Source organism: Eptatretus burgeri, chromosome 1 (assembly GCF_056783735.1).
Source record: "Eptatretus burgeri isolate ZD-2024b chromosome 1, Ebu_testis_v1, whole genome shotgun sequence".
Lineage (NCBI taxonomy): Eukaryota > Metazoa > Chordata > Myxini > Myxiniformes > Myxinidae > Eptatretus > Eptatretus burgeri.
Genome location: NC_140961.1, coordinates 53,939,623 through 53,959,490, shown reverse-complemented (window position 1 = coordinate 53,959,490; position 19,868 = coordinate 53,939,623). Strand labels below are relative to the sequence as shown.

The 19,868-nt window shown below is 45.9% G+C and overlaps 1 protein-coding gene across 6 annotated transcripts in view; it reads left to right on the top strand.

Annotated features, from left to right (window-relative positions):
- LOC147034506 (epsin-2-like) overlaps positions 1-16,612 on the top strand; it is a 118,109-nt gene extending 101,497 nt beyond the window's left edge. For 4 of the 6 annotated variants that reach the window (XM_085884510.1, XM_085884518.1, XM_085884494.1 and 1 more), the window contains 2 exons: positions 9,257-9,505; positions 14,646-16,612. In XM_085884510.1, coding sequence (XP_085740636.1) covers positions 9,257-9,505; positions 14,646-14,851 — 455 coding nt within the window. In that variant the 3' untranslated portion in view covers positions 14,852-16,612. Of the gene's footprint in view, positions 1-252; positions 3,347-9,256; positions 9,506-10,437; positions 10,552-14,645 lie in introns of those variants that run through there. The other 2 variants (XR_015059074.1, XM_085884528.1) reach the window with 2 other exon arrangements.
- The last annotated feature ends 3,256 nt before the right edge of the window (positions 16,613-19,868 follow it).

The window sequence follows — 19,868 nt, the reverse complement described above, 5'->3', positions numbered from 1 at the left end:
TTTCTGCGTTGATGATAGATGAGAGATAGATGTGTGAGAGGATAGCTTAAAGGGGTGTGTAAGAGTCTGTAAATGGTAATGAGTATTGACTGGAACGTGCTGATGTCCTTGGCAACGTCTCGGTAATGCCGATGACTGCTTGCTCACTCCACCCTGCTTGATCATGACTCTCTCACCCTTGATGACTGCGGCTCGATGACTGTTTGACTGCGGCTCAATGACTGTTTGACTTGCGCTGTTCTCTCGGCTCAGGCTTGGTGAGTGGCGCTCAGATCCAATCGGCTTGCTGCTGCTATCTTTATGGAGCCCGGACGAAGGAGGAGCCAGAAAACGGATCAAAAGACTTGTAGGCTTTTCCGAGCGTTCCCATTGGGGCATAGACGCCAACATAAGGAGTAGCCCTGCCCTGCCAGACTGGAACCGAAAAATGACTTCATTTTACCCCCCCCCCCCCAGCCTGGCCACACAACTGAGCTCTGAGATTTACATTGGGCGCAGGTTTTTGGGAGCGCTCTCCAGCCATCAATGTATGCTGGGATCTGTTTGAGCGTTGTTATTTAGCGGAGCGCCAGGACTACACAGACGTCAAATAAGTCCCAGTGCATATTTGCACTTTGAGTTGTGCCAAATTGTTCTGACTTGTGGGCACCTCTGTTCCCCGGCATCTCGAAGGACGGTGGTGAGCGTCCAGGGAGCTAATGGTGGTTGCGTTGGCTGTAGTGAGGTGGAGAAAGTGCTGTGGCATTTGTGAGGATGTTGGAGCATTGGGAGTGGTTGAGGCGGTTGTGGTGAAGAGACTTAAGTGTCTGTGGTGATTGTGGCGAGGAGGTCGAGCGTAGATTCCTGTGGGGATTTTTGGGAGGTGGTGTGATTATGGTGAGGGTCCGAGGTGAGGCGTCCGTTGGTGAATGGTGTGCAGTTCAAACGGGGAGATCGTGTGGTTCTGGTAATGAGGCTATCGCTGCGCGTTCCTGTCTGGTCTGCTGTGCAGGCATGCATGAAGGAGATCGTGTGTGAAATAAAATAGATTATAGAATAGCAAAGAGGAATTGAAGACTTAACTAAAAGCCCTACACGATGCATTTTCTCCCACAAACCCACTAGAAGTAATGGAAGGGCGAACTGAACGAATACTAATGAATTAACTATCTCGGGACCATTGTATGTTGGGTGCCATTGTCTTGGGGGAGTGCCGACTTTGCAGAGCTGCAACAATATTGTTACGGTTGTGGAAATTCACAGAACACCATTCAGGTTTCCCAGAGATCAGTTATGTCGATAAGTGTGTGTTCAGATTGGATTTTCCCACCGATGTCTAAAGGGATTTATTCGTGTAACCGGGCTGTGATCTTTGAGGTAATATTATTCTTTGCTGTCTTTATTTTGGAACAACCGCATCTCAACAACCACGCCATCCCCACCACAGCGCCAACCACGACATCTCCTCACCATCTCCTCAACAGCATCTCCACAAATGAACAACATCACCTCACCTTCATCTCCATTGCGCCGCCATCTTTTCTCCAGCCACGGTGAATCCCAACGAGCGGCACCTCCGGCAAACACGACGGCTGCCTCGTTGGGGCGAGATCGGATCAAAACACCAAAAGGGACGTAGCCAGCGGGGGGTGAGAGGTCGAAGGTGGCAGATCAAACTCACCTCCCTGGACCCCATAAAAAGGCACGCTGGAACGCCAAGCGAGTCAGTTCATTTTTGCCTGCAGTCTGTCTGGAGTCGGGGTGGAGAGCGCCAAGGTTCTAGTCCAGTGGAGGGCAGTCGGGGTCATCGGAGCGCAGCGAAGCCTGGAGCGCAGCCAAGCCGGCAATACCGTGCCGAACTGTGGGTCGGTGGTGATGGCCGGAGAGGGGTCGCCAGCCAGCGAAACGCAGACGACGGAGCAAACGCTGAGGGACGGGTGGGCTCGTAAAATAGCATCAACTCTTGAAAGAGCAAAGGCCCGTTCGTTCCTCTGAGGCGTCGTCGGATAGGCCCGATCAACCAGGCCGCACGGCAAGGCCCGGACCAACCGAGTCGCCATTACACCAACCACCGTGTTGACGGAACATCGAGGGTCGCTCAGCGATTCACCTCGAGGGTGGCAGGTAACCAGCCTGGTCTCATTGAGCTCCTTCGGTCTCCAAAGCTCCGCGAACATTAAAGGCCTACGGGCCCTGTTCTTACCCTTTCCTTTCCTGGGGTTTTCTTTGTATGAAAGTTGTGGTGCCGTGTCTGCTAATTTGAATTGTGGTTCAGTGATTGTGTAGATAATAAATAGATACGGCTGTAGGTCTTTGTTTGCTCGTGTCTTGTCCCTACCCCCATTCATTGCATACGTGCTTGCATATCTGCATTGCTTCATTGACTGCATACGTGTGACAAATAAATGTCATTGTTTGAATGTTCACCTGCTCGTTGCGTCCCCTTCCTCCATTGAGCTGCTGTAATTACGTACGGAATATTAGTTGGCTGTTAATAGCCGATAAGATACTCGGGTCCAACGGGGCCTCACGATAATACACTGCTCGGCAAATCACAAACGGAGCAAGCTGCTTAAGTGGCTTGTTTCCAAGCAGGTCCCGTTGAGGTACAACCTCTCGGTAGTCTGCCCGCGCAAATAATTAGGTAAATCGACCATTCGGCGATCGGACCCTGTAGCGCAGGTAGAGTATTCACAAGGTTGTGGCGTGCTTTAAAAACACACCCGCAGCTGGATTTCGGCGTTGATCCGGAAAGCTGCGACGAAGATTGCCCGTCCAGTGGGCGCGTGCGCCCGTGATTACTTAAAAGCGGTCGCCCGCACGCCGAACGGGTGGAGATCCACAACAATATTTTGAGAACAATGCAGGAACCTGAATAAAAGCATGGCTTTCAAAATTTCCGGTCCCGATGACGGGTTGTGATCAAATGGGGGGAAAACCAAGATTAACTACTTGTACCCCATCCCTATGTTATTACCTCTGCCACCGAAGGTGAAGGAGGTTATGTTTTCACCCCTTTGTCTGTTTGTTACTTGCAAAATTGAAGATTTTTCCAAGTATATTAGTCAGTCGATTGTGTCTGTGTCTGTCTACAGGTCACAGTTTTAAACCGATCTTCATGAAACTTCTCTACATGGTAGAGTTTGTCACAATGAAGAAGCTTAGTTTTTGAGGTCAAAAGGTCAACAACTTAGGTGGGATTTCTAAAATCCTCAATTTTCGTCTGATTGACTTGAAATTTGAAGAGGATTTATATTTCAGGTCACTGAATTCAACCACCAATTATTTTTGAGGGTAAATTTGTTTAAATAGCTTTTGCAAGTGTCGTGCTCTGCACGATGACGTCGTCGTCTTGTTTGTTTGTCTGTGTACAGGATATCTCAAAAAGTTGTTGACGGATTCAGATGAAACTTGGTGGACGTGTTGGGTGTGTGACGATACGAGGAAGAATTGATTCAATTTTGGTGAAGATCCGAATCCGGATCCGACTACTAGAATGTTTTAAGTGATTCATCACCAATGAGAGATGTGGATCAAAATTGATGTCTAGCCCAATACATTTTTGAGATATGCCAGATATGTTCTCATGGTTCAGGCATTATGGGGTGGATGTATGCACTCGACAGAGTGCCCTTCTAGTTTGTGATGTTTTTACTGAAATTTACAAGAAAGCTTTGTTTCATTTTTCCCTCCGCCATCAAAGGTGAAGGAGGTTGTTTTTACCCCTTTCTGTCTATGTGTACAGGATTTCTCAGTGTTGTGGACAGGTTCGATGTGTGAGAAGGACGAACTGATTAGATTTTGGTGAAGATCCGGTTCCGGATCTGACTACTAGTAGAGTAAATTTGTGGTTTGACCCCAAAAAAATTGACACAAAAGGTTTTTCAATGGTTTTGGGTAGGTTTTGACCTCCAAAATAACATACTAAAAATCTACTCAAATTCACCTCCCGGAAAGGGCATATTTTCAAGATGGCGTCCAAAATGGCCGCCGTGGGCTTAAATTTCCATAGAATGTGCAATAGCTGGCCTACATTTGTGATTTTTGTGTCAATTCCTATGTTTTGGAGGTCAACAAATCCAATGAAACCATTTTCAAAGCTGATCAGTGATGGGAAAAACCTTAAATCCAAGATGGCGTCCAAAATGGCCGCCATGGGCATAAAATTGCTACTAAATTGTCAATAAATACCGTGCATGTGTGATATATGTGTCGATTTCTATGTGTTGGCGGTCAACAAATCCACTGATATCATTTTCAAAGTTGATCAGTGATGGAAAAGCCTTAAATTCAAGATGGCGTCCAAAATGGCCCCCCAAAATGGCCGCCATGGGCATAAATTTGCTACTAAATTGTCAATAAATGCTGTGCTTGTGTGATGTATGTCTTTCTATGTTTTGGAGGTCAACAAATCACCTGATATCATTTTCAGAGTTGACTAGTGATGGTAAGGCCTTAAATCCAAGATGGCATCCAAAATGCCCCCCCCCCCAAATGGCCGCCATGGGTGTGTACTTGTTTTAAAACAGGCAATAAATGGACTACATTTGTAGTGTTTGTGTTTATTCCTACGTTTTGGAGGTCATGCCCAATCCTTCAAATAGTGTCTACCTGAAAAGTTGTCCCGTGTGTAGTGATCAGAATTAATTGACCATCTTGTGCATAACATAAATAAAAATATGCTTTGGTAATTTAGAAAGTAATAAATTAATCTGCTCTCACAATGATCACCATTTCCTCAAGAACGTACTTTCAATTAAAATGCCTTCAAGTTAGGGTAAATCGAAAACATCAACGAAAGTTCGTTCATTGAAGTGGCATTCACCATGGATAAACTATGCTTCCTCTTCGTCCTCCGATACTGTCTTGTTGAAAGGATTTTTGCAGGTATCAAGTTGACAGGGTCCACAGACGCTGTGGCATGGCAGACCGTATCCCCTACAGCTACAGCGACTTGTTCTACAGCCAGTTGTGCAGTTGCATCGGATCATCTTCAACAACTTTTCTGGAGCAGCATCCTTGTCTGACATGACTGGAACTCGTTTATTGTCCTCCAGTTTCCAACCCCAGTCTGTTGCCTTCAAGTTTCCATTCCTCCCCATCCAGACCATAATCTGATAGTATACTCTCAGAGAGTGAAACCTTGTTGAAGACGCTGTTGGTGGCAGACGTTCTGGGGTGACAAACGACTTAGCTGAAGCCAGTTTCTTCACAAAGACATTATATCTCAACTTGGCGAGGGAATCACAGGGATGTCCTCCAAATAATAATTTCATGGCATTGTTGCCGTTTTCCACGACCATGTCTTGTTTGGTTGGGGACAAGGAAGGTGTTTGCACAAGTCTTGATTGCTGAATCCCCCTTTGCCAGTTTCTGAAATGCTGACTTTTTTTCCAATTCCAAATACTCGATGTCGAGTCACACCCAGTGAAGGCATGAAGGAAGAGAAGATGTGGGCATAGCTCTTCACCCAATGATACTGTTGTGGTTACCAAATTCGCAAACCACCATTCAGGTCCCTTAGGTGAGATATCTCGGTAAGTATATGTGTAGTTAGGCCCAAACCCGTTGTCTAGTGGGAATACATGTCATTTATGCGTGCTGCGACTCTTCAGGATAGCCGTTTTTCTTTTACTATCTTTATTTTGGACCAACCGCCATTGTTACCACCACCAGTCACAACATCAACCACCAACCACAACGCCGCTTCACCACAACCGCCACGACCTTCACGTCACACCTCGCAACCGTCGCATTGCCACCGTTCTTGCGCCGCTTGTGGGTACCGGTGTTGGACTCGTGCAGGGCGCGCGCCGAACAGCGTGTACAAAACCACGGATTTTCTGCTTCAAAAACGGATCAAAAACGACACACGCCCACTTTTGTGCCGTCCAATCGGTGAGCGAGGGGCGATTTGGCCCCGCCCCCAGGGCGTTGGAGGGCGATCGATATATGCAAATTTATGGATCAAAAAGCATTCACGCCCACTTTTTCTCGGGCCAATGGGGAGCGAGGTGAAAGGTCGAAGGGAGGGGGTCAAAGCTGAGAGAGCGAAGCCACGGGGCTTATAAAAGCGACCGCGTTCGTCAGTCAAAAAAAACAGAGTTAAGACTTCGCGGGCGGTGGAGTTGGCAAGAAGGAGCTGGTCGTCGTCGTGTGCGTTGGAGTCGGAGCGGAGGGGACGGAGCTGTGGAGAGGCGGCGAGGGCAGACGAGGGGGTGCTCGCGTCGTGCAGGGAGCTGCACCCCAGGGAGGCCGACAGCGCGACCTGGCCGAGGTGGAGACGCTCGTCGCGGGACTCGAGGCAGAGTAGGAATCCTCTATACCCCGAGCATCAGCAACCCCCTCCTGTTTCCCCCCGCGCTGAGATAGTGCGACCAAGGGGGCCCCTTTCCCACCCCCTACCAGACACTGCCCGCGAGGCCCGCGTAAGTTGAGGCACCATCGCCGCTCCGCGTCTCATCACCAGACGGGTAGGCCCGACCCGGTCTCGGCCTCAGGCCCGCCTCATCTTTGAGGGTATTCTTTTCCTTGGTTTTGGGTATGTGTTGTCGGCGCCGTCTGTGAAGTAAAATTGTATAAGTGTTGCCGTGTGCTCGCGTAATCGGTATTAGATCTGCATTGTCGCATTTGCTTTTTGTGTAAATTGCATTGTGTTTTTCTTTTCTGTGTGCTTTTGGTGGAATTGTATATGTGCGCTTTCCGTTCATCGCGAATAAATGTGCTTTGTGTTGAACTGTTTCCCACTTCGCTTCGTCATTTCTTTCATTGAATCCTCATCTTGCTTCACGTAAAGGGTTGGTAGTGGGCTACTACCAACCCTTTACGTTGGATACGCAAAGGGTTGGAATACGCCCGATAATTAATCGAACCGTCGAGGTCGACGATAAACACCGCTCGGTTATCCCGATAGTACGGAACGGGTCGCTTAAGTGGCCCGTGTCCGAAGTCGACCTGCGGCGAGGTGCGATCGCCCGGTCTACCCTCCGCGTGGGTACTTAGGTAGGTCGAATTTGGCGAGCAACCCTATCCCACGCGGGGGCTGATTGGCTCGATCGCGGTGAGACCGAAAGGTCCACCCGTGACTGGTTCCCGGCGTTAGTCCGAGAGGGTCACGACTGGATTGTCCGTCCGGTGGGCGACGTGCCGCGATTCGAGTTACGTGGCCGTCCGCACGCCGGCGGGCGCGAATCAGTAACAATACTTTCAGCTGGTTGATATTGTGCACCTTCCAGTTCCTGGATGAATTGTCAGAACGAAAATACAGTTCTTTGCTGTCGATGCTAGCGTAATGCAATAATAGCACCAACAGATCTGTATCTTCTCCAATCAGGGTAGTTGATTGTTGGTATGACGATGTCACTGCCGCTTTTACTATGTCTACATCGGCATCCCCTGGTGTATTAATTACGTTCAAGCCAATTTTCTTCATTTCCTCACTGATGAGGTTGATGAGCTGTTGCTTGTTGGAGCTCCTGGACAGGAACTCATCCTTTTTTCCAGAGAATTCTGTTCCAGGTGTGAAGCTGACTTCGGGATGAACAATATGGCCACGGTGCTTGTGTGTATTGTCCTTAATAGATGGTCCATCATCATAACCATCAAAAACGACTGTTGCTTTTCCATAGTGAAGTCAGCATACGACTTGGCTATCACATTGAAACTGTCCCCGGCTGTCCATGACAAACGATGCAGCAAGGAGCCACCATCAAGAACATAGTGCTCAGTTTGGGGAACAGACTCAGACACGGTATCATTTGACACTTTGACAGAATGGTCTCTGATAGCTTGAACTAATTGAAGTTTGTCAGCCTTTCTGAAAATACCTATACCCTCAACAGGGCAGGGCAGGGGGAACAGGGCAGGGGGAAATGGGCTCAGCTCATAGCCCATGACATCTTCCAACGAAATGTCTCCTGTTTTTGACACAACAAGAAATCTTTGAAAGAGTAGAGCAGGGTCAATTGCTCTGTCTGGACCAAGTTTGACTGAAGATACATCTCCAAGTGTTTTGGCTCTGTCTTTTCGTTTGAAGGAAGATGTGAAAGCAGGTTTATTGACCATACTTTCCATAATCTTCTCTCCAACAGACTTATGCTCGTGGACATTCACATCCGACGCGGCCACCACTCCAGTCACAACATTTCTTAGTGAGGGATCTGGAGAAAACTGAGAGCATTCACTGAGTTTTGAACTGATTTTGGCTAGGTCAGAAGCATCTCTTTCCATCCTTGCGCCACTAGATTCCTTGTGTTGTTCACTAGTCGTGTACAAAAGATCAGTGAATTCCTGCATCGCACTGTTATATTCCGACGTGACCGGCATTGACATTGTCCATAGAGACCGTTGTTCTTCACCCATCCTACTTCCGCGTGTTAGGCCACCAGTGCTCTTCAGGGATCTCATCAAGGTCTGTTCGATGACAAGATCAGGGCTTAGACCCGCCCAGAACTTATTACGCCATCCATTTTGGACGCCATCTTGGATTTAAGGCTTTCCCATCACTGATCAACTTTGAAAATGATTTCAATAGATTTGTTGACCTCCGAAACATAGACATTGACACAAAAATCGCAAATATAGGCCAACTAGTGCCCATTCTATGGCAATTTAAGCCCACGGTGGCCATTTTGGACGCCATCTTGAAAATAGGCCCTTTCCGGTAGGTGGATTTGAGTAGATTTTTAGTATGTTATTTTGGAGGTCAAACCCTACCCAAAACCGTTAAAAAACCTTTTGTATCAATTTTTTTGGGGGTAAGGCTATTTTTTGTTGTAGATTTACCTGACTATACTAGAATTTTTAAAGTGATTCTTCACCATTGAGAGATCGCACGATATCTCAATAAGTTGTGGACAGATTTGGACGAAACTTGGCGTACAGGTTGGGTATGTCACAAGGATGAATTGATTTGATTTTGATGAAGATCCGAATCCGGATCTGGATACGAGAATTATTTACTTCTTCACCGTTGAGAGATGGGGCCAAAAACCATATAGTATTGTGCAGCATGATATTTCAAAAATGTAATGGGCCTGATATGTTTTCGTGGATCAGGCATTACGTGGCGGAGGTATGCGCTCTACCGAGTGCCATTCTAGTTTATTTTGTGTTTATACCATGAGAATGTGGATTTGTTAATGGAATGCTACAGTTAAATTGCAGAAGGAAGTATGCTCTGCTTGGCAGAAATATTTCAAATTGTCTACATTTGTGTTCACATTGCAGCTATGTTGCAGTTTCATGTGCTTTCCTGACACTCACCTGCTCTGTACAGATGTGCCTGCACAGAGACAAAGTTTGCTCTCAAACAGCCGAACCCCGAGTCCCGCTGCATTTTCCATGACGTCTATATCTGAAGTACTGCCAAGTACAACGCCCAACTCAACCGCACGCCGTACACCTGAGAGTTTCCTTGGCCCAGCTGCTGCACTCGTCGATTTGGACGCATTGGTGTCTGGAACGCAAACCTCTGTCCAACCAGTCTCTGCCACTGCCTCAAGGACGAACCCTTTTCTCAATGCAGGTAAAAAATTTAACCTTGAATGCTGTAGTTCAGATTTATGTTCACGTGCATTCTTTCATCCCATTCCAATCCCGTTCTCTTCTCTTATGTAACCTTTTCTGTCCTTTGTCTTGTGATCTTTCCCTCAACTTCTGTGGTATATTTATACTTCTGAGCTCTTCCACAACTGCTGATCCCTGAGCCGCTTTCATTTACTGCCACCATGTTGTGATTATGGTCCACTTGTTTCTCTTTAATCCCACTGTCAGTCTGTTAACCCCATCCTCACCCCCCCCCCATGTTTCCTCCCCTCCCACCCCTCTCCCCAGTTAAATTCACGGAAGCACGAGTTACCGTCTTTAATTTTATGTTTTTTTAATTCTCGCTGGATTTTAAATTTGCCTTTAAAACAGTTTTATCAAAGCACTCAGATTTCTGGAACGATGCAAATCTCCACTGACTGTCATGGAGATACTTTTATGCTCCTTGCTGCCAATTGCACAGCTTCTTGAGAAATTGCGTAGCACATTAAGTGTAGTAAACCATTTCTGAACTAGAAGGGCACTTGGTAGAGCGCATACCTCTGCTATGCAATGCCTGATCCTGTTGAACATGTCTGGTCAAATAAATTTTTGATATACTTTGATGTATATCGTTTTTTTGGCCCGATCTCTCAAAGGTGAACAATCGTCACTTTAAAAATTAAAATAATTTCTCGGATCCGGATTTGGATCTTCACCAAAATTTAATCGATTCTTCCTCGTCACACACCCGTGTCCACCAAGTTTTATCCGAATCGGTCCACAATTTTTTGTGGTATCGTGCTATGTATTTTTTTTTTTTTTTTTTTTTTTTTTTTTTTGGCCCTATCTCTCAATGGTGAAGAATCACTTAAGTTTGAGTATCCGGATCTTCACCAAAATCTAATCGGCTCATCCTTGTCACACACCCAGCCTGCCCACCAGATTTCATCCGAATCTGTTCACAACTTTTTTGAGATTTCCTGCACACAACAGACAGATAGGCAGGGGTGAAAACATAACCTCCTTCCACCTTCGGTGACTGAGGTAAATATATTGGAATTGCATGTTCAGTGTAGAAACGATCTGTAAGTTTTATCTTCGTAAAGGGATTTGAAATCATTTGTGGCATCAGGCCTGGAGAAAAAAAATAATTGTTGCATGATATGACTAAACTTGCAAAAATGAAGGGCTATGACCATCCAATCACCTAATTACTAACAAAGTTTAAAATTGAACCTCCTCCAAAATCCTTTTTACGACTTGGTGTCTTAGTCCTTGAATTATTAAAAACTAAAATTTGCAAAACTTCCGATCTACTTGCACATCTCGTGGTTTACAGTTTCCTTTGCACAGCCGTACCCAAAGTTTGCCATCCACAAATTTCATGATTCCGCTTTTGTCTCCCTTGATGGAACACCCTCACTTAGTTATGGCAGTTTTTAGTCTGAAACCAAAATGCCACAGATCCGTGTGTGAATGACCTGCTTCTCAATAATTCAGCCGTTTGTTTCATTCCACTTTAATTACATCAATGTGGATAAAAATATATGCAATTTCTCATTATTCCCACGCTTTCTGAAAGAAAAAGAAAAACGGGGGGGGGGGGTGGACCACCTCCATGGTGGACAGAGGTTGTTTTCACCCCTGTCTGTCTGTCTCTGGCTGTGAGCAAGATATCTCGAAGTTATGGACTGATTTGGGCAACTTGGGGGTGAACAGGTTGGGTGTGTGATGAGAACAAATTGATTTTGGTGATGATTCGGATCTGGATATGAGAATTCATTTATTACTTACGAAATCTGATGACTTCCGTCCTCTGTTTGTGTGTTCGTTTGTAGGCACGATAACTCGAGAACGGAAGAAACTACCAATGTCAAATTACACCACGTGATTCAGGAGGGTGATGGCTAGCGCTGATTAGATTTTGGTCAAAATCGGTCAAAGGTCAAGGTCACAGTGAGGTCAAATATTCGATTTTGATGGTTTGGTACAGAATCATTGTAGAAACTTCTGGTTTGCGTCGCTATCTTCTCTGGAGACAGCTTTTATTAGACAAGGTCAGAGGTCAAGTTGACGATTTCGTAAGTACCAGTCTATGACTGCTTGGGGGAGGGGTGGAGAGGGGGGCAGCGTTGGGGGGAGGGGTGGAGAGGGGGCAGCGTGTTTGTATATTTATTTATTTTAATTTCCAAAGTGATTCTTCACCGTTGAGGAATGAGGCAAACAATGATGCATCGCATGATATTTCAAAAAGTTGTGGCAAAATTAGGTGGATGAGTTGGTTCGTTGACGCAAACAAATCAATTTAGATTTTGCTTGAGATCCAGATCCGGCTTTTCGGTGGGATAGAAAATGTAAACTGTTCAGCCTGGCAGAGGTATGCACTCTACCGAGTGCCGTTATAGTTAGGTCTCCATTTGTCTGTCGGTCTGTCATGCTTTCTCCTCCTAAACAATTGTGCAGAAATCCACCAAACTTGGTAGTTATGATCACATGGCAAGGTGAGAGAGCGGTATTATTCTTGGTCCAGGGCCCTGGGGTATGGTCAAAAGGTCACATGCCAAAAAATGCAACGACGGACACATATTCAAAGATACTAGAATGTACACCCATCACTTTGCTGATGGGAATATTGATCTTTGCATAAATAATAAAATAAAATAACGGAATAAAAGCAACTTTCACCCTTTAAAAATCGTTTTCTCAGCTGTGTTGCAAAAAGAGTGACCTTTGTGATGCATTAAAAGGCGGTGTATAATCAGTTTTCTGAATCTAATTGAAATGAGAAACTGGGGGGGGGAGGGGTGGAGAGGGGGCAGCGTCGGGGTGGAGAGGGGGCAGCGTCGGGGTGGAGAGGGGGCAGCGTAGGGGGAAGGGTGGAGAGGGGGCAGCGTAGGGGGAAGGGTGGAGAGGGGGCAGCGTAGGGGAAGGGTGGAGAGGGGGCAGCGTAGGGGAGGGGTGGAGAGGGGTCAGCGTAGGGTGGAGGGGTGGAGAGGGGGACAGCGTAGGGGAGGGGTGGAGAGGGGGACAGCGTAGGGGGAGGGGTGGAGAGGGGGCAGCGTAGGGGAGGAGTGGAGAGGGGGCAGCGTTGGGGGGAGGGGTGGAGAGGGGGCAGTGTTGGGGGAGGGGTGGAGAGGGGGCAACGTTGGAGGGAGGGGAGGGGTGGAGAGGGGGCAGCGTTGGGGGAGGGGTGGAGAGGGGGCAGCGTTGGGGGGAGGGGTGGAGAGGGGGCAGCGTTGGGGGAGGGGTGGAGAGGGGAGGGGTGGAGAGGGGGCAGCGTTGGGGGGAGGGGTGGAGAGGGGGCAGCGTTGGGGGAGGGGTGGAGAGGGGGGCAGCGTTGGGGGAGGGGTGGAGAGGGGGCAGCGTTGGGGGAGGGGTGGAGAGGGGGCAGCGTTGGGGGGAGGGGTGGAGAGGGGGCAGCGTTGGGGGAGGGGTGGAGAGGGGGCAGCGTTGGGGGGAGGGTGGAGAGGGGGCAGGGGTGGAAAGGGGGGCAGTGCCTAAACAGCAGCGTTTTTCATTTTTAACCGTTGGGTACTGTATAAAATTGGGCGAGTGCATTGAAAAACCCACGTCAACTACCCTGGCAAATTCAAAACTACACCGTCTGTCCTTAATGGAGTGGGAGAGAGGGGGAGGGGGGGTAAGAGAACTGGAGTTGAGAACATACTTTGTACTTGTTTGATAAACTGCCCCTGGCTCTTGGAGGATTGAGATAAAGGGCTCAGCTTTGATTTATCTGAAAATTATGATAGTTTGTAGGTTTTACAGAAAGATTGGATGTTCCCTTCAAAAGGATTGTTCTTCCAAAGTGATAATAACAAGGGCTTGGAAGCTGGCCATTGGGCATTAGGAGATGGGAGAGGAATTTGTCAAAGCCTTTTTGAAAATGAACTGATCAGCATCTATATTGGTAATGGAAGAAAGGTAGGACCAGTCGTTCAGTGAGAGCAGAGTGCATATTGAGCCATTTCTGCTCTGTTGAACAACCATACTCTGCAGTTCTTGTTAAGCTTAGATTGCCATCCATGTTGAAATTTTAACCCAGATGTAATGTAAGGAGCAGAAGGGAATTTTAGATTTGTGCAACGTCACTAGATTTAATCGAGAGGGTGGATTAATTTTGGGAATTGCAGTTTCTCTTTTGCAAAACCACCCGTCAATCCCAAAGGCCATTACAGCAATTCTTTGGCTCGAAGTTTATTTCAAGGCCTAGTTTGCTGCATGATGGCAGTTGTTGAAGTCAAAGTGAAAGCGGAGAGCTGGGGTGAGAACCCGCAAGTATTGTCGGTCAAAATGGAGTTATTGATTTAATTACTGGTTGGGAAGCAGGAGTCGGTACCCTCCTGGGAAGAATCAGGTTATTTCGAAGGGCCACATGAATTATCAGCATCAAGGAGGGGGGTTGTGGGCTCTTGGGCAGAGTATTGAGCACAGCTGGTATTACCATATCCTAAACTTGAGCTTGACCTGTCAAAACAGATTGGGCATGTTTGCAAATATGCATGTTTTGGTGAAATATCACGTCTGGTGCACCAGTAGCATTTTTGATGGAAGTGAAGTCCAAGATAGCTCGAGATAGCTTAAACAGATTACAGGGATTCAAAGGGCAAAAGCATGGGGTGATGGGGTTAGCAGGTGCAATGCAGTATGAGGCAGTGATGTGGTATGAACAGAGACTGCATGAAGTTGAGTGGGAAGGCAAGATGAAGGGAGTGAAAGAATAGAATGGGGGATCGTAGTATTTGCTCTGGTGGGGTTGTTGTTGGCTTGTAATGTATGATCTTTGCTTTAATTTTGATTTTTAGTTTTTTTTGTTTGGTGATTTAAGAATTGTGAGGAGCTTGTGTGTATAGATGATGCAGGGTAAGGATATTCAGAGACTCTACTTTTGAATGCATGATGTCATTTGTAGATGGGACAAATTGAAATGGTGTGTGGTATTAGAACCTGTTATCCCAGATTATTTCTATGATCTGGGATGGAAACATTTAAAAGTTAGTTGAAACCAAATGGAGGGCAGAGGATGGGTAAAGGAATATAAATGGGGTCGGGGAGGACTGAAGAAGAGAAACCCTTTTTGTGCACGTGCATTCATTCCTCGATTGGCAATGCTGCCCAATTTCAATGGTTTTCGACAGGATCAACCAGTCCGACAACACTTGGCAACCCGTTTGGAGTCTTTCCGACACCAGCGTTGAAAACGAGCCCAATGATGGGAGCCCCAGCTTCTGCAAGCAATGGACCTGGCACAGCTCCTGTGTTGCCGGGCATTCTGACCGTTTACAACTCGCCTCCTGCAAACCTGCCACAGACCAAAACCAGCAACAACCCCTTCCTCGTGTGAGGTCGAGTAATGACCCGTCAAAGAACGAACACAATGATGGACCTGATCCTTGGAAGATTGACACTCATTACTTCCCAATGAAAAATTTTGAGATTGGGAAATGCATTTTCTGCCGCGACGAAGGCGTTTGCCACTGTGTGGATAATCCTTTTTGTTGCTGATTTGTCTTGATTTTCTGGGAAATGAAACTGTGCCTGCTATAAATCACATTTTGGACCTTGTAACATGTCAGAAAAAAAAAATCTCCAATGTTACAGTACCACGAGGTATATGATATTGACTTGCTGAGAGTATATATATATATATATATATATATATATATATATATATATATATATATATATATATATATATATATATATATATATATATATATATATATATATATATATATATATATATATACATATCTGTAATTATGTAATTTGTGATTTTTGCTGATTTCATTTTTAATTTGTAGTTTTGCCAAGTTTTTAGATTGCTTCATTGCTTTTCAACACTTCAGCATGTTACTGTCATTGGCATATGCAAAATCACCTTTGAAAGTGTGTGGCACCTGGGGACTTGCATGGTGGATGGTGTGGTACCTGTGGACTTGCATTGCGGATGGTGTGGCACCTGGGGACTTGCGTTGTGGATGGTGTGGCATGTGTATAAATTTAAGTGGTGGTCGGGGCTTCATTAGGGAGTGCTCAAATGAATTTGCCAAGTTCAAAATCGATTTGTTACTCGCGTGCTCAATACTTCAGATGACGAGTCACAAGCCAGCTTCCTTCAAACTGTTCTCTTGCCTAACTGTACAAAGAATGCTGCTTGTATCAAATTGCATTTTGCATGTGCAGTTTTTGCCATTCATCGATGGACCAGGTACTTGAACCTTGCCAGTATGGTGCACAGCTGACTGCTTGTCTATTTTTGTAAGGGTGCAGGAATCTTTTTGTGCAGTGTTTGACGCAGTGAAGTTCCACGCTTTTTACTCTTGTTCGGAGTGAATTGCTGCTGCTGTAAAATTTGATCTTTCATCAACTTTGCTGTGTTGAACCTAATGTATTGAAGGCACTATCACTCATATATATATATATATATATATATATATATATATATATATATATATATATATATATATATATATATATATATATATATATATATATATATTTTTTTTTCTTTTTCTTCGTGTTTTGTTGTTTTGTTTTTTCGATGGCTATTTTCTGATGCACATATGTAGAAAAGTTGATTTTGCTGTTCGTGTTTGATTTTGGACTTTACTTTTTTTTTTTACTGTTATTAATAATTATTATTTATTTATCTGATCTACAATACCCAAATGTATAAACCTATAATATGCTTGACTTGTTAAGCCAAACTGAAATTTATTCTGGCCATTGTTTGCCAAATTGATTTGTAGATTTTTATTTTTCTTGTCTACCTGTATTTAAGGGTTGCTCAGAACAACTTGGGCTATCCTTGTGGAGATGCCGAGTCAGGCTTGAGGTGAGGCTTTGCCATAGCTTCGTCTCGTTCTTACATTAACATGTAAATTGGCAGAATGGAGCTGGAAGCAAGCATGCCCTTTTTTTTTTGTTTTTGTTTTTTATTTTATTTCATTTTTCCACTAATGCCAAAATTTGTTTAATGATGGTGCTGATTGTTTATGCAATTGGAGAGAGACTTGGAGTGGGTGGGGGAGTTGTGTGGAGGGTGAATGTACTGAATCTTGGGCAAATTGAATAAAATAAATGCAATTAATGCAAAAGGTGATATTTGTCGGGCATGATCCATCTTATTTACAACAATATAATTATCTGCACACAGAGATTTTAAAATGTTTTTCACTTCCAATTCTCACTTTCCCCCCGAATATCTTTCACCGTGTTCCTTCAAGCTTATTTTTGTGCTTGCCATTGAATAATGATATGGATAACCCTTAAATATTGTCTTCCAGCCCCTGTTCAATTGTGGACATTTACTCTGCCAATGGCCATGCTGGAGGCTCACTTTGGTCACGAACGTACCTGAGCGGAGAATGCTTCGTATACTAAATGAGGTCTAAACCATACGAGTTACCAATCGGGGCAATTCGCCCAATTTAGCCCCCCGGGATTGTCCAAACATGCAGAAATGGTTTTCACGTAGAGGAAGCAGCAGGCACACACACGAGCATCAGGAATTAATAAACACAGCACAGGACAAAAATGCCAATCCTTGACAAACCATGTTTATAAATCACCTTAAAGAAATAAAATCCTCCACCTCCGCCCCCCCCCCCTCCCGGTGTCAGACAATGATCATACACACAGGAAACTGGGTGAGATTGAAAAGCAGGAAGTAATGTTCCAGGCTGCCACAAGAGCAGCAAGATTGCACCACCTCTCCCTTCGTCATCCTCCCTTCTCTCCACTGCCCTTTCTCACCAGCTACTCTTTCAGACCCTCTCGCCACTCACATACCCCTTCCACTTTGCCACTCCTGAGGCATTGCCGTCCAAGCCATCCAGCCAATCGCTGCCCTCCTCCCCCCCCAGCATCGTAACAGTATCTCGACCCAATCAGATGATGCCAGCTAGCTTGCATCCAATCAGCCTCATTGCTGTCAAGCAACCATGAGATAATGGTGTAATGATGTGCTGCCTTACTTGCTACCAATCCGTAGTGGCCAGGTCTGGGTGGGGCTTCCTCTTATTTTGTGTTGAAAGGAGCATGTGGCAAGTTCCACAATGCTTCTCACCCATGCCCGGCTTGGGTCGACACAGGAGAACAGACAAGACACTTTAACCTGCCCGGGATTAGACATGACAGGTCACAACACCATCTTTCAGTGGTGCACAAACAGGATGATGAATATTTTGAGCTTGTCTTGAAGCTGGTGTCCTGCAAAGTAGAATTTTTGGATCGACATTATTCTTGTTCTGCATTAATGACCATCACCTCCCTGCATCATCCTCCACCATTTGGTGGACAACTTCACTCTGCAGGACAGTACACTACAATACTGTAGTATCCATCACTGCATAGCTGGAAAGTATTGGGTGGGTTATCTGCAACATGCTTTTAAATGCAGGAAAATCCCATTCTCGTACTGTATTTACACGTATGGATCTGGTTTTAAATCCCAGTCGACTAATCTGGTTAACTCCTGGAATTGATGAATTGCCTTGCCTGGAACTCCTGCGTTTCAATCTGTCAAGTTTCCTTTGGCAGACCACATTGCCAAACTGGCTTCCAAAGGCCTGCAAAACCTCTCTTCTCCAGCCAAGTCCATTCTGAATTGCTCAGTGCTGTATAAGGTGTAATTAATTAGTGTATGAGACCATCTTTAGTATCGTGGAGTATGGATCACACTCTAGGCTGATACAGCTGTTTGCCTTGCTCCAATAAGGCAGTAACATCCAAGGCTTTTCATATTGTTACGTTTGAGGGGGGGGTATGCATTCAAAGGGTAATTAGGATGTTTAATTAGGTATGCCATGCTGTTCGAGTGTACCAGGATCTCGATGTAATAAGTAGCAATTCAGTGGTGATAAGTTGTCTAGTAAATGTCCATTTCTTCAAGGGGGAAATGATAATTGTCATGTAATTAGATAGGGACACGGGATAGGGTAAGTGTGTCTGCGTAAACCCCTTTTAGTAGTCCCTGGAGGCTTGCCGTGACGTCACAGGACAGTGCTGCGGATGGCTCCGCCCCGTGATCACGATTGGCGGAAGGCGACGGCGCAGGGCCAATAAAACGGCTCGATTGGAAGTGACGAGGACGGGAGGATAAAAAGGCTATGTTCGGGAAAAAGGAAGAGGAAGAAGATCGGGACAGAAAAATCGCCAGTTCTGGCGCCAAGTTGCGAGCAGGAGAGGGAGGCAGGTCCGCCCGCCGTTCGACCCCGTACTCCGAGTCAGCAGAACCCCAGAGCCAACCAAGGTGAGGCAAGAGGCTCAGCAAGGCTCCAAGACACGATGAAGAACACGATTGAATCAGCACAACAAGGACGCTCTCCGCGCAACAGCCTCCACACCAAAAAACACGATCTTTTTGTCCCGATCTTCTTCCTCTTCCTTTTTGACCCCGAACAGAACCTTTTTATCCTCCCGTCCTCGTCACTTCCAATCGAGCCGTTTATTGGCCCACCACCGTCGCCTTCTGCCAATCGTGATCACGGGGCGGAGCCATCCGCTGCACTGTCCTGTGACGTCACGGCCAGTCTCCAGAGAATACCAAAAGGGGTTTACACAGACACACTTACCCTATCCCGTGTCCCTATCTAATTATGTGACAATTATCATTTCCCCCTTGAAGAAATGAACATTTACTAGACAACTTATCACCACTGAATTGCGACTTATTACATCGAGATCCTGGTAAACTCGAACAGCATGGCATACCTAATTAAACATCCTAATTACCCTTTGAATGCATACCCCCCCTCAAACGTAACAATATTATTGGTATCTGCTGTGCAGGAGGCCAAATCCCAGTGTCTGCTTCTTGTGCACTACAAGTAGGTTGGTGTACACGACTTCCTGTTGCCAAACTTTGGGCTTCGCATCACCATCTGTTCCTTCCATCTGTCCACGCATAACCCCCAACCAGTTCAATGTTCTTGCAGACACCCATACCAGGTGACTCGCTCCTCCGCTCACCCTGATTTTAAGCTGAATGCTCACTGCTATTCCGTCATCCCTCTTTCACCTGTGGAACCAACTCTTCCTTCCTGTTGTCCTGTGATCCTCCCCCTCTCCACTCTTTCAGGTGTGCTGTGCAACGTCACGTAATGTTTTTCCCTTCCCCATCTCTGCTTTGCTCCCTCTCTCATTCTTGTGACAACAACTTTGTGGTGTTTGTCTTTTCCATTTTATTTCTGAAACTGCTGTTATTACCTCTGCCACCAAAAGTGGATAGAGGTTGTTTTCACATCTGTCTGTGAGCAGGATAACTTGAGTTATGGACGGATTCGGACGGAACTTGGTGGACAGGTTAGGTGTGTCGCAAGGACGAATTTATGCGATTTTGGTTCGGGTCTGGATCC